The sequence below is a fragment of the Drechmeria coniospora genome, chromosome 03 (genome assembly GCF_001625195.1).
Source record: "Drechmeria coniospora strain ARSEF 6962 chromosome 03, whole genome shotgun sequence".
Lineage (NCBI taxonomy): Eukaryota > Fungi > Ascomycota > Sordariomycetes > Hypocreales > Ophiocordycipitaceae > Drechmeria > Drechmeria coniospora.
In genome coordinates, this window is record NC_054391.1 from 4,181,462 (window position 1) to 4,193,239 (window position 11,778).

General features: G+C 58.8%; 6 protein-coding genes across 6 annotated transcripts; 2 read left to right on the forward strand and 4 right to left on the reverse strand.

Moving 5' to 3' along the window:
* Positions 1–691: 691 nt before the first annotated feature.
* On the forward strand, positions 692–2,657 carry DCS_06838 (1,2-a-D-mannosidase; the record flags this gene model as incomplete). The annotated part of the gene is made up of 4 exons (XM_040804125.1): positions 692–930; positions 1,029–1,210; positions 1,296–1,883; positions 2,050–2,657. 4 exons carry the CDS (start codon positions 692–694, stop codon positions 2,655–2,657), a joined length of 1,617 nt encoding a protein of 538 aa, XP_040654229.1.
* A 220-nt stretch (positions 2,658–2,877) lies between these two features.
* On the reverse strand, positions 2,878–3,126 carry DCS_06839 (uncharacterized protein; the record flags this gene model as incomplete). The annotated part of the gene is made up of 1 exon (XM_040804126.1): positions 2,878–3,126. One exon carries the CDS (start codon positions 3,124–3,126, stop codon positions 2,878–2,880), a length of 249 nt encoding a protein of 82 aa, XP_040654230.1.
* A 736-nt stretch (positions 3,127–3,862) lies between these two features.
* DCS_06840 (Zn-dependent hydrolase/oxidoreductase family protein) lies at positions 3,863–5,155 on the reverse strand (the record flags this gene model as incomplete). The annotated part of the gene is made up of 2 exons (XM_040804127.1): positions 3,863–4,871; positions 4,938–5,155. 2 exons carry the CDS (start codon positions 5,153–5,155, stop codon positions 3,863–3,865), a joined length of 1,227 nt encoding a protein of 408 aa, XP_040654231.1.
* An 838-nt stretch (positions 5,156–5,993) lies between these two features.
* On the reverse strand, positions 5,994–6,509 carry DCS_06841 (ribonucleoprotein-associated protein; the record flags this gene model as incomplete). The annotated part of the gene is made up of 3 exons (XM_040804128.1): positions 5,994–6,256; positions 6,328–6,423; positions 6,491–6,509. 3 exons carry the CDS (start codon positions 6,507–6,509, stop codon positions 5,994–5,996), a joined length of 378 nt encoding a protein of 125 aa, XP_040654232.1.
* Positions 6,510–8,308: 1,799 nt separating this feature from the next.
* Positions 8,309–8,881, forward strand: DCS_06842 (uncharacterized protein; the record flags this gene model as incomplete). The annotated part of the gene is made up of 1 exon (XM_040804129.1): positions 8,309–8,881. One exon carries the CDS (start codon positions 8,309–8,311, stop codon positions 8,879–8,881), a length of 573 nt encoding a protein of 190 aa, XP_040654233.1.
* A 540-nt stretch (positions 8,882–9,421) lies between these two features.
* DCS_06843 (adenylosuccinate lyase) lies at positions 9,422–11,182 on the reverse strand (the record flags this gene model as incomplete). Its single annotated transcript, XM_040804130.1, has 5 exons — positions 9,422–10,299; positions 10,360–10,446; positions 10,485–10,532; positions 10,592–10,751; positions 10,838–11,182. 5 exons carry the CDS (start codon positions 11,180–11,182, stop codon positions 9,422–9,424), a joined length of 1,518 nt encoding a protein of 505 aa, XP_040654234.1.
* Between the last annotated feature and the right edge of the window lie 596 nt (positions 11,183–11,778).

Here is an 11,778-nt window from a genome sequence, read left to right on the forward strand (position 1 = left end):
GTCCGGCATCACGAGCTGCTTTCCATTGCCTGCCTGCCTACCTAGCCAGGGCCAGCTGCGTCTGTCTAGTACTTCGGTGGACGGTCGGCTCTGGACGCGACGCCGAATCATCAACTGCTCCGTCCACGATGTTGCTGTCGGAGGGCACGAGAGCGCATTACCCCTCCTGTGCCATCGGATCGTGGGTGGCGCCGGCAGCGTCGCATCAACCCTCGCGGCGACCTCCCGTATTGGCCACGGCTGCATACGATCCAGATGGTAATCTGTGACGGCGTCAGCAGGCGCATGGCAGACGATGAGGGGCCACCGTTTGTATCCGTCCGCTGCCCTCGCAACCCTACCTGGCTCGACTGCCATCATCCGACCCGTGCAGAACCATTCTCGCCCCAATGTCTTGGCCGAGGTACACCGCAGCACGCCGCAGCCGACATGGCCCTTTCTTTTGCTGCCTTCCGAGCAGTCAGCTGGCCGGCAGGGCATGCATGCATACGCTAGACAGGGTGTGCAAGCCACGGCAGATGCGGCCCGCGGGCGGAGGAATGCTAGGCGGCCGATCCAAGGGCCCGACTGGAACGGGGGCCACGGGGGCCATGTCTGATGCCATGTGCAGATGCTACAAGAACGACCGCCGCCCCAAGCCAGGGGACCATTCCTCGCCGTTGCGGATCCAGCACCGCTCGCCCTCGCCATGATGGCTTCCACGACGACTCCCCTAGGGCTCCTCACCTACGCCCTCGCCCTCGCCCTCGCCATTGCCCTCTCTTCGACCGCGCGGGCGGCCCCTTACGGTGGCGGCAGCCGGCCCAAGCCAAACTACGCGCGTGCCAATGCCGTCAAGCGGGCGTTTGAGACTTCGTGGAACGGCTACCACGAGCATGCCTTTCCGCACGATACCCTGCGTCCCGTGAGCGGCACCTTTGAGGATGACAGGTACGTCGTCGTCGCCATCGGCCGGCCTGGACCGCCGCGTGAGCGTCGGGTGCACTGGAGGTCACGGCTTCGAAAGCTGACGGCAGCGCCGACCGCAGGAACGGCTGGGGCGTGACGGTTGTCGATGCGCTGAGCACGGCCATCATCATGGGTGAGGGGCGCATGATCAACCAGATGCTCGACCACATCGCCGGCATCAACTTTACGACGACGCAGCGGGCCGACGACGGCATCTCGCTTTTCGAGAGCAACATCCGGTACCTCGGCGGCCTGATTTCCGGTACGGATTGATTGTCCCTGAAGCGCGTGATCCGTTCTGCTTCCTCCACCTGCGGACGCGCGCGCCGGCTGACGGGCAAGCGCAGGTTACGACATGCTCCGGGGCCCCATGCGCTCCCTTGTCGGCGATGCGAGCAAGGTCGACGCCCTCCTCGCCCAAGCGGTCCGCCTCGCCGACAGTCTCAGCGTCGCCTTCGACACGCCCAGCGGCATTCCGGACCCGACCGTGTTCCTCCGGCCGACGCGGCGCCACAGCGGCACCTCGTCCAACAACATCGCCGAGGTCGGCACCCTCGTGCTCGAGTGGACGCGCCTCAGCGACCTCAGCGGCGAGCCCCGGTACGCCGCTCTCGCGCAAAAGGCCGAGTCGTACCTGCTGCGTCCCACCGGCAGCCCCGAGGCGTGGCCGGGCCTCGTCGGCGGCGATGTCTCCACCCGGGACGGAACCTTTCTCAACAGCAACGGCGGCTGGTCCGGCGGCACCGACAGCTTCTACGAGTACCTCATCAAGATGTACCAGTACGATCCGCGGGCCTTTGCCTTTTACAAGGAACGCTGGGTGCTCGCCGCCGAATCGACCATGGCCCATCTAGCCTCGCACCCGACGGGGCGCCCGGACCTGACGTACCTCTCGCAGTTTGCCGGCCAGCAGACGGACCCCGTCTCGACTCACTGTGCGTCGCGCCTTGCCCTGCCCCGACCCCGATCCCGATCCCGACCCCGATCCCGACCCTCCCTCGCATCCTCGCACTTCTCCCTCCCGCCACCCGTGTTCCCTGCTCTCCGTCATCCTCTTGCGCACGCCGGCGGCGTCTGCTGACAGGAGGCAAACAATCACAGTGGCGAGCTTCGCTGGCGGCAACTTCATCCTAGGTGGTGTCCTCCTCGGCAACGACACGTTTGTCCAGTTCGGCCTCGCCCTCGCGCGCTCGTACTTCAACAACTACCTGCACACGCCCGCCGGCATCGGGCCCGAGGTGTTTCGCTGGGTCGACGCGGCGCTGCCGGCGGATGCCTCGCGCAACGAGCCCCCGCCAGCCAGCCAAAAGGACTTTTACGCCCGTGCCGGCTTCTACACGACGGCGGGCGCCTACATCCTGCGGCCCGAGACGGTCGAGAGCATCTACTACGCCTACCGCCTCACGGGCGACCCGACCTGGCAGGACATGGCCTGGCAGGCCTTCCAGTCCATCACGGCCGTCTGCGGCACCGGCAGCGCCTACGCCCAGCTCAACGACGTCATGAAGCCCGACGGCGGCGGCTTCATCGATCAGATGCAGAGCTTTTGGATGGCCGAGACGCTCAAGTACCTGTACCTCATCTTCGCGCCCGAGTCTGACGTCCAGCTGCAGCTGCAGGGCGCCGGCACGAGCCAGTTTGTCTTCAACACCGAAGCCCACCCGATACGCGTGCGGGAGGAGGGCCCTAGATACGACGAATATCTATGAAAGACTTGGCCGAGGAATGTGAGTGATGTGTTGGGAATGAGCAATCTATAGTACAATGGCGAAAACGACGATTTCGAGCGACGGTCACGCCACTCTGCCTCCTACCGCCAACCGTGTCCGGTTTGCTTTGCTTTCGTACGACGCGAGCCCATCCCTTGCCTGTGCACCTGCCAACAGTTGCGCCGCAATAGGTGCGCCGTCGACACGAGTGCTCGGTACCCTACGAGCCGCCGTCGCGCTTCGCATACTCTTCCTCGATGCGCTCGTCGTAGAGCCGGTCCGCCTCGACCTCCTCCGCCGTCTTGGCGCGCGTCGTACCGGCACCAGTATTCACACCGGCGCCCTTGGGCATGGCCGTCGTGTGGTGGTCATCATCACGTCGAGCTGATGTCGCGGCCGGCTCCTGGGCATCGTGCGTCGACCGCTTCGCCTCGCTGGCGGTCTTCGAGGAGGCTACAGGAAGTCCCATGATGTGTTGCGCTGGGTCTTAAGTGCGGCGTGGAGTGATGGAGACCTTCCCACGGCTATGGTATAAGGTTGCAGAAACGCGGGATGCTGTTGCACTCGAGCAAAATATGAGTCTTGAGAGAGATGGAGGAGTCAGACGGGATTTATGCGGTGGATGGTTCTGAGATGGGCGCAGCCACGGCAGTTACGTCACTGTGGAGCATCCATGAGCACGCCAGTGCAGTTGTACTTACACACGCAGTTGCACTCCGTACTGTAGGTGTACTTACGGAGTAAGTACCTATAAGTACAAGTAGTTGTAGGTGGTGTACGGAGTACTGTAAGTGCCGTGCCTTCAGAGCCTACCCAAATCCATGATCCGCAATACCCCTGTTAATATTTACAGGAATAATCCTTACTGGCAATGCATAATATCATCCGGCGGCGAGTGGGAGCGACTGCGGGTGTGATGAGAGCGAGATGAGTGGGTGAATGGGTGAATGCGAGTGTCGTGCGAAGGAGAGCGGAGGAGAGTCGTTCGCACCAAGGCTCGCTAGAAAACGAAGAGTTTGGGGTTGATCTATCCATCCATCTATCCCTTGTTCCATGCTCATCAATGAATATACAAGTGCGTACTCCGTATACAAGGCCATCATTGGCAAGCAAAGAATGAGGAACAAGTTCCCTGTGTCCCGAACGCCAGCTCCATTCCTACAGGTCACGATGCCAGTGCAGGCAAATGCATCCTTCCGGTGGCCTCAAAACTCCCTGCTTGCGCCAATGTCGCAGACGTCAAAGACGCCCGTCTCGGCGATGCCTTTGCGCCGCAGTGCTTCGCGCAGCATCTTTGGCGGCTCGAGCACCTCCTCCATGGTCAGGGCCCAGGTGCCCCAGTGGATGCCCATGGCCTTCTCGCAACGCGTGTCCTGGAAGATCTCGACCGAGTCGAACGGGTTCGCGTGCATGGCCGAGAAGGCGGCGCGCGGGTAGTAGGCGCCGATGGGGATCAGGCCGAGGTCAAAGGGCCCGCGCAGCGCGCCGATCTGCTTGAACTGGGGACACCGCGGCAAAGCCTCGTACTCGGGTCCGTAGTCGTCGACGCCGGCCGGCAGACGCGGCACCGCGCGGTAGCCCGTGTCGCCGCCGAACCAGACCGACTTCTGGCCGGACCGCACCGCCCACGAGCACCACAGGGTCGTGTCCTTGTCGAAGAGCGACCTGGCCGACGTGTGCTGGCACGGCAGGCAGGAGATGCGGGCCGAGATTCGCCGGGCCTTGGCCTCCCCCTCGGCCGCGCCCTTGGCCTCGGGCTGGACTTCGACGGTCAGCTCGGCGTCGTGCCACCAGTCGAGCTCGGTGACGTTTCGGAGCCCGCTCTTGCGGAACCACTTCTCGAGCCCGAGGCCGACGAAGAACTGGACGTCGGGGTGGCTCTTTTGGATGTCGAGGACGGAGGCGTGGGAAAGGTGATCGTAGTGGCTGTGGCTGATGACGACGGCGTCGATGACGGGTATGTCCCGGATGTCGCACGGCCGGGGCGTGAAGCGCTTGGGGCCCATGAAGGTAAAGGGCGAGCAGCGGTCCTCGAAGACGGGGTCGAAGAGGACGCGCAGGCCGGACGGGAACTCGACGTAGTAGCACGCGTGGCCGAGCCAGGTGGCCCGGAGCTTGTCCGAGGCGGTTCGGTTCGGTAGCAACTCGGGCGCGACGACGGGCACCGTCGGGGGCTTCGTATCCGGCTGCTTGAGATCGCCGGTGATGATGGGCCTGGCGAAGCGGTGAGCGAGCCGGCCTTGTCCGCTTCACGACACGGGCGCTCGGGGGAGGGCCTACCAGACAATGTTTCGAAGGAGGGAGGTCAGCGTGACGGGGTTCGAGTAGGATGGGTATGGATTCTTGAAGCCCGAGACGGCATTGCCCTTGCGTACGTGATGGGGGTTCGAGGCCGCCTCATCCGGCACGCCAGCGCCATCAGTAAGCTTGGTCACGCTCGTCGAGTACGCCGCCGACGACGACGACGTCATGACGGGAGTGTCGGAGCTCGAGGTCATGATGGCGGCGGCTATTGCGATGCTTGCACCCGATGCTGCGGTGAGGGGGTATCGTCGTGGCCAGAGTCGTGCTATCCACCGATGACCGAGACGCGGCATGTGGGAGGAGAGGATGAAAGAAAGAAGGGAAGAAAGAAAGGGGCGAACGGGGAGAGGCGGAGGGGCAATCTACTTTATGGAGGCGGACGATGGCGTTGATGCACTGGACAGGCAACGAAGCTACCAGCGGTTGAGGCTGAGGGAGGTATTGGCGCTGGGGTTATCGGAGATAAAAAGCGGCAGCGGACCGACAAGAAGGCCGACAGCGCTGCGGCAAGGCGCTGGGCCGATGCTGTGATGCGTCACTCAAGTCCGCCACGGCAGCGCTGAGGGCGGCAAGCGGGTCCGCTGATGCCATGCAATTACAGCACTGTCACTCTCCGTCTCGGGTGCGTGTCCGCGTGGCGCGCCGTATAGAATAGCTGCTGGTTCAGTACGCAAGGCAGCAACTCCGCCTCCATCTGCGCCTCTCTAACCGTGCATTTGGTCATTTATTTTGCCGTCGCCAGCGGAAATTGTACCGTCGAGAAATGGCAATGTTCGCTCACTCACGTCTGCAACGGGTCGGCAACGTGTCACGTGTCCTCGACGAGGCGGACGATGACGAGAGTAGGGGACACGACTTGTTCCATTGATTGGTAGGCGGATCGGACCATCGGGAGCGAGGATGCGTCTGTCAACCAGCTACAAAGGACAGAATAGACAAAGGTGCGGCGCTCCACCAGGACCAGCGGCCAGCCCGCCGTTCGGTTCCATCCTCGGACAAGCGGCCCAGGGGCGTCGGCTCGCAGGCGAGTGCTTAGATGGCCAGCCTCTCGACCTTGTCCCGCAGCGCCTTGATCTGGCCGGCGAGCTCGCTCGCCTCGTTGGAGTTGATGCTCGCGGCGATGACGGCGCGGCTGACGCCGCAGGCGCGGCCCAGCATCGTCTTGCTCGGGACGTAGACGTAGGGCGTGCCCTTGTCCTCGCACAGGAGGGGAATGTGCAGGAGAATGGCGAGCGGCTCGGTGTCGGCGGCGAGGATGGCAATTTCGCACGTGCCGCGGTTGAGGGCCTTGGTCACTGGGAGCCGTCGGCATCAGCACCGCTCGGCACCGAGCATGGAAGGGAGCGTGGAGGAGGTGTGAACGAACCTTCGTTGGCGCCCTTCTTGGCCTGACGCAAATGCGTCGCCGACTGCAGGAGATCGAGAATCTCCTGCGTCAGGGTCGCGTCGGCCAAGGGCCAGGCTGCACAAGGCTGTCTGTCAGTCGAGGACGTCGGCCGTCGACGGCGCACGGGAACGCTCGCTCTCACCTGCATTTTCCTCCGACATGGTAGTAGTGTACGAGAGAGGCTCGCCCGAAAAAGGTTCACGGCCGTTGGTTGAGGGCGGCGGGATTGTGCCTGTGGATGTTGGTGATGGATGGGAAATGGGTGCCAGCAAGAAAAAAAAATCCACTTGGGCATGGCGATTGCGGCCGGCCTTGGGTGGGGCGGGATTGCTGTGTTTGTGGGTGGCTTGCCACGTGACGATGGCAGTTTTCTAGAAGCATTTCGTTGCCTAAGTGCGTCCTGACGGTACTGTACTTACGGAGTGCGGAGTACAACCAAGTACATACATGTACTAAGTACTTACAGTACTGTACTCACTAATACTTGCTGCTTACTGCACACATGTGGCAAGAATGAATTACAGTAAGGCTTGCGCTTGTACACCTAGTAATTACTGTAGGTGCCGAGTACAACCACTTAATTACGGAGTACTCGTAAGTACACTTACTCCGTACTGTAAATACTTACATGTACACCTGCTTACGTGTACTTACTGTACAGACTACTGTAGCCTACAGTGCACCTTCTACCTTGCCTGCCTCCCTATACGTACTTGCTGCATTGCACGCACGTACAAGTACTTGCAAAGTTAGGTACAAGTATGCGCAAGTAGGTACTTGGATCAATAGCTGGGAATATGACTTGATTGCCATGAAAGCACCGATCCGACATTGGCAGAAGGGAGAGTGAGAGAACACGTTTGCCCCCTACCGTACATGTCCATTCACACCAAAGTACCTTACGTACTTGCATGTGCGAGGGGAGGGCTGCTGTCCAGCAATGATCAAGTAATTACTCTGCAAGCACGGTACATGTAACAGTACACCTACAGTACTCATGCCAAAAACACCAACCCGGGGCGGAAACAGTACCGGTACATGGACATGAACCCTGTATCATGACTTGCAACTGCGCTGTAAGTACCTACTGTTATCACTAATCTGTGCTGACAGTCCCTCTGCCGCCGTGGATCATGCGCCGCGCCAGCACGTCGCCTGCCGGTGCATTTGCCGCTGCCGTGGCCGCTTCTTTTCATGATGCGAGGCCGCGGATGGATGCCTCTCACCAACCTCGACTCGGCCCAATATTGAACTTGCCGCCGGCCCCACGGAGGAGGAGGACCCTAGCCGTTCATCTTTTCCCATGGGCCGGTGCGTTGGAGGCGAAACGATGCGGCTGTCGCGCGAGTCTCAATCGCAAACAAGCGCTGCAACTGTGCGATTGAACGCCCCGTGCTGGCGCCACTGTTGCAGGTCTACGAGACTGATGGGTTGCCGTGAAATACGGAGTACGGAGTGCATGTACTTAAGTAAGTACTTGCTGTACTTACGGAGCATTAGTGCACTTGTACTCCGTACTTGTACGGACTAATTACGAGTGCTTACCTAAGTAGTCCTCAGTACGGAGTACCTGAGCACCAAGTACTACCTTGTGTACAGTACAGTGGGCGGGCGAATTCCGACAGCACACTGGACGCCAACCACAAGCGTCAATTCCCAGGTACAGTGGTCTGCGCCAGCAGCAAACAGGAGTCGCTCTTGATCGGACACAGGGGCTGGCGAGTCGGGACTACAGCACTCACCAAGTGCAAAACAGGAACACGGCAGCGCTCCGTACTCCAAACATGCTCCAGGTGACGCATTCGCACGGCATCCGGTTCGGCCGTTCAGGAGACGGAATATATAATCAACTCGAATGCATGCGGATTCGAGCTTTCGCGTAGAACCGTCACATATTCCTCACGCTCACCTTCCTGCTCTAAAGCCATCATTATTTTTATCCATACATGATTCCTCCATCATGAGGTTGTCCAACGCTTTCGTATTGGCCACCACCGCCTCTGCTGCTGCCGTCTCATCCCCTGCCCTGCCGGCCGATGACATACTCCTAGCCATCAATCAATCCCTCCGCCTTGTGGATTCTAGGGCGGCAATGCTCGTTTCGCAAGTTCGGCACGGAGCGATCAACAACGTCGGTACTCTGGCCGACAGCTATCATGAGCTCATTTTTTCACTCCGCGGCGCTGTGAGAGCGGTGGATGACGTATGGAGGCCTCTTCCGAAAGACGCGCCCATGCGTATCGTAGAGTCTCTTCGGCCCTTCCAAAAGATACCCGCCTCCCTCCGATCCGCTCTGAAGGAGAGGCTGGACGCCATCGCCGAGCGTCCTGGGGGTTGCCAGGCCGTCGACGATAACAACCGCCAGCTTGGGTTGGACTTTGATCGCTTGTACTGGGAAATAGCCTCGTCCTCGTCCTTTTCCGCCATTCACGAGACGGTCTCGTCGCAGCAGAAACAATTCGAAACGGCCATGAGAGAGTTGACGGACGAGTTCTCGTCCCGCTGCTTGCGACGGGCGCAAGCTAGCGCATAGGAGGCCCGCCGTCGGCAGTCGTGCGACGGGAAAAGAAGAAAGGGTTGGACCTCTCGGCCCGTAGGTGACTGTAGCCTCGGTATTCGAACAAAATTGTAGGAGCGGGGTAACGAACTCGATAAGAAGATTTATCAAGCATGCATTTGATTATCTAGCGGTAAATATTACTCAAGTCTGTCATGGTCTCGGGCTACAAGTGATCAAGTAGTTATGGCCGAAATGTTGGGGCGTGACTGACAACGAACGCACTCTTATAAGGTTGTGGTTACTCGACTAAAGCGCTGCTTAGCTAATAGTACGATCCCGTTTGTTTGCGTCGATGCAAAAGGGCAGCGCCTGCTGGCGCAACGGATAGTAACATGGCCTCTGGGGCCACCCCGTCACAGCCTCTCTCTCCACGGTGCAAGCTATACCTATGGGAAGAGATGAGAATGAACAAGAGATAATACCTAGCAATAGGATACGTCCTTGGACTATGTAATCGCATGAGGGACTGTGAGGGACTGCTCGTCTCCACAAACGACGGTGCGGCAAGTCATGTTAGACATTAAGCTCCGTTGTTGACGACTTCTCGAAAACGGCTCGGTATGGCTGGACCTTCTTCTCCGCCGTGCCTTCCGGGCCACAGTAACGTTCCACAATGGCAACGCTTCGGCCGATGTAGAGGTCAGGTTTAAGCATATCGTCAAGCTCGGCCCAGATGGGTTGGAAATACTTGGTAGCCCTGATCCTGTCTACCAAATCATTCGGCTTGCCTTCGCACTTGACGACACGGGCAGCTTGGTGCGACAAGAGGCGGATCTCCTCATGGGCTTCCTGCCTGGACGCGCCCTTGGCAACGAGCCTCATGATGATGGTTTCCGTGATGATGAAAGGCAGTTGCTCCTGAACACGCGAGGCAATTACCTGGGGGTAAATGACCATGCCGTCGGTAACATTGTCCAGACCGCCGATGATGGCGTCGGCGAGGAGGAACATCTCGGGCAGGTCGATTCGGCGGACGGCGCTGTCGTCCAGTGAGCGCTCCATCCATTGCGCGGCGAGCGTGTTTGCCGTCGTTGCCTGCTTCGACACGAGCTCTCGGGCAAGGCTGGAGATTCTCTCCGAACGCATCGGGTTCCTCTTGAACGCCATGGCGCTTGATCCCACCTGCGTCGCTTCGAAAGGCTCCTCCGCCTCCTGCCAAGACGCGAGATGGCGGATGTCTCCGGCAATCTTTTGCGCCGTGGCGCCAAGGCCGCAGACGGCGTTGGCGACGAGCAGGTCGACCTTGCGCGTGTACGTTTGGGTCGACACCTGATAGCATGCGGGAAAGCCCGTCTTCTTGCACAGGAGTCCGTTTAGCTCGTCACACTTTGAGCCGTCGTTGTTGAAAATCTCGAGGAATGAAGCTTGAGTTCCCGTAGTTCCTTGTGCGCCTGATGCGACATGTTATCCAGTCTGTTGCTGTCCGAGACCCCACATGCAATGTAGCTTACCTCGAAGCAGCAGCCCATTGCGGACGTGTTCGATGCTCTCGAGGTCGAAAACAAGATCTTGGGCCCATTGAGCTGCCCGCTTGCCAACTGGACGCTCATCAGCACTTTGTCTCGAGGATACGTACCGCATCCGAAACGGAGTCTCGCCGTTGGAATACCTGTGATCAATTGAGCTGGCGAGTGAATGATTAGCCCAAGCTTCCACCAATTCCGCCGTGGCAGTGGCAAATACCTGGCTGCAAATGCGTGTACGCAAGAGTGGGTGTTTTCTTCCATTCCATGGCAAGCTTGCACAGATTCGAGACAACCTTGGCTAGTTTTGGGAGGAGAAGGTCCAGGGCATCACGCATGAGGATGAGTTCCGCATTGTCCGTCACGAAGCAGCTTGTTGCCTGGTTTTTGGCTCGTCAGACCCATTCAACAAAGATTCGGAAAAGCACCAAAGCATCAACGGGGACCGAGGATTGCATTAGCTTACTCCGTAATGGATAATACCGGCCGCGGCAGGCGCGGCCATTCCAAAGGCGTGTACGTGAGCCATGACGTCGTGACGGCGAATCTTCTCCTCAGCCCGGGCAACCTCAAAGTCTTGGTCGGTCACTTCAAGATGTTGCTTCATCTGCTCGAGGGCTTCCGAGGAGATGACATCGATGCCAAGCTCCTTCTCGGACTCTGCGAGCAGCAGCCAAAGCCTGCGCCATTGCGAGTGGCGAGAGCGTTGGCTAAAGAGCCGTGCCATTTCGGGGCTGCAGTATCTCGCCGTCAAGCATGTCTGATACGTATCGTATGGCGACTGCGTGCCATTTTTCCCATCAGTTGCCATTTTGAGCTTTGTTTCGAGACGTACTTTGTCGATTGGGTGGGTTTAGAAAGGAAGAATCTTTTGCCTCATACATGTACGGAGTACTGCAAGTACATGTAGTTGTAGTTGCACGACCTGGAGCATACACGAAAGCCTCCGGAATAATAATGTCCCGCCTTGCGATTGTGTGTAAGTACCCACCCCTATCATGTCAGGGCGGCCCTAGTAATAATGAAACAAGAAGACCCTCAGGGTGTGAGAGGCGTGTCGGGCCACCCTTATCCACAATCCCACCTATATTAGTAGGGACGGCAGACTCGAGGGACTGCCGATTATTGTGCTCAAGGTTGAATCAATTGATTTTGCATCCATCTTCGTGATCCTAATCCTAACGGCTGCAAGGGTCTTTGTAAGCAGGCGCGATAATTCCCCTTGTATCATAGAATGATGATTCCTGGCTACCGCTGAACAGATAATGTTCAACATTTGTTACCAGAATATGAAGATATACTGTAAGTACTCCGTAGGTGTAGTTGTAATTACTTAATACTCCATACATGTATGGTTGTAGTTGCACAATCAAGTATTATAATGTACTTAGTTGCACCTTGCAATGG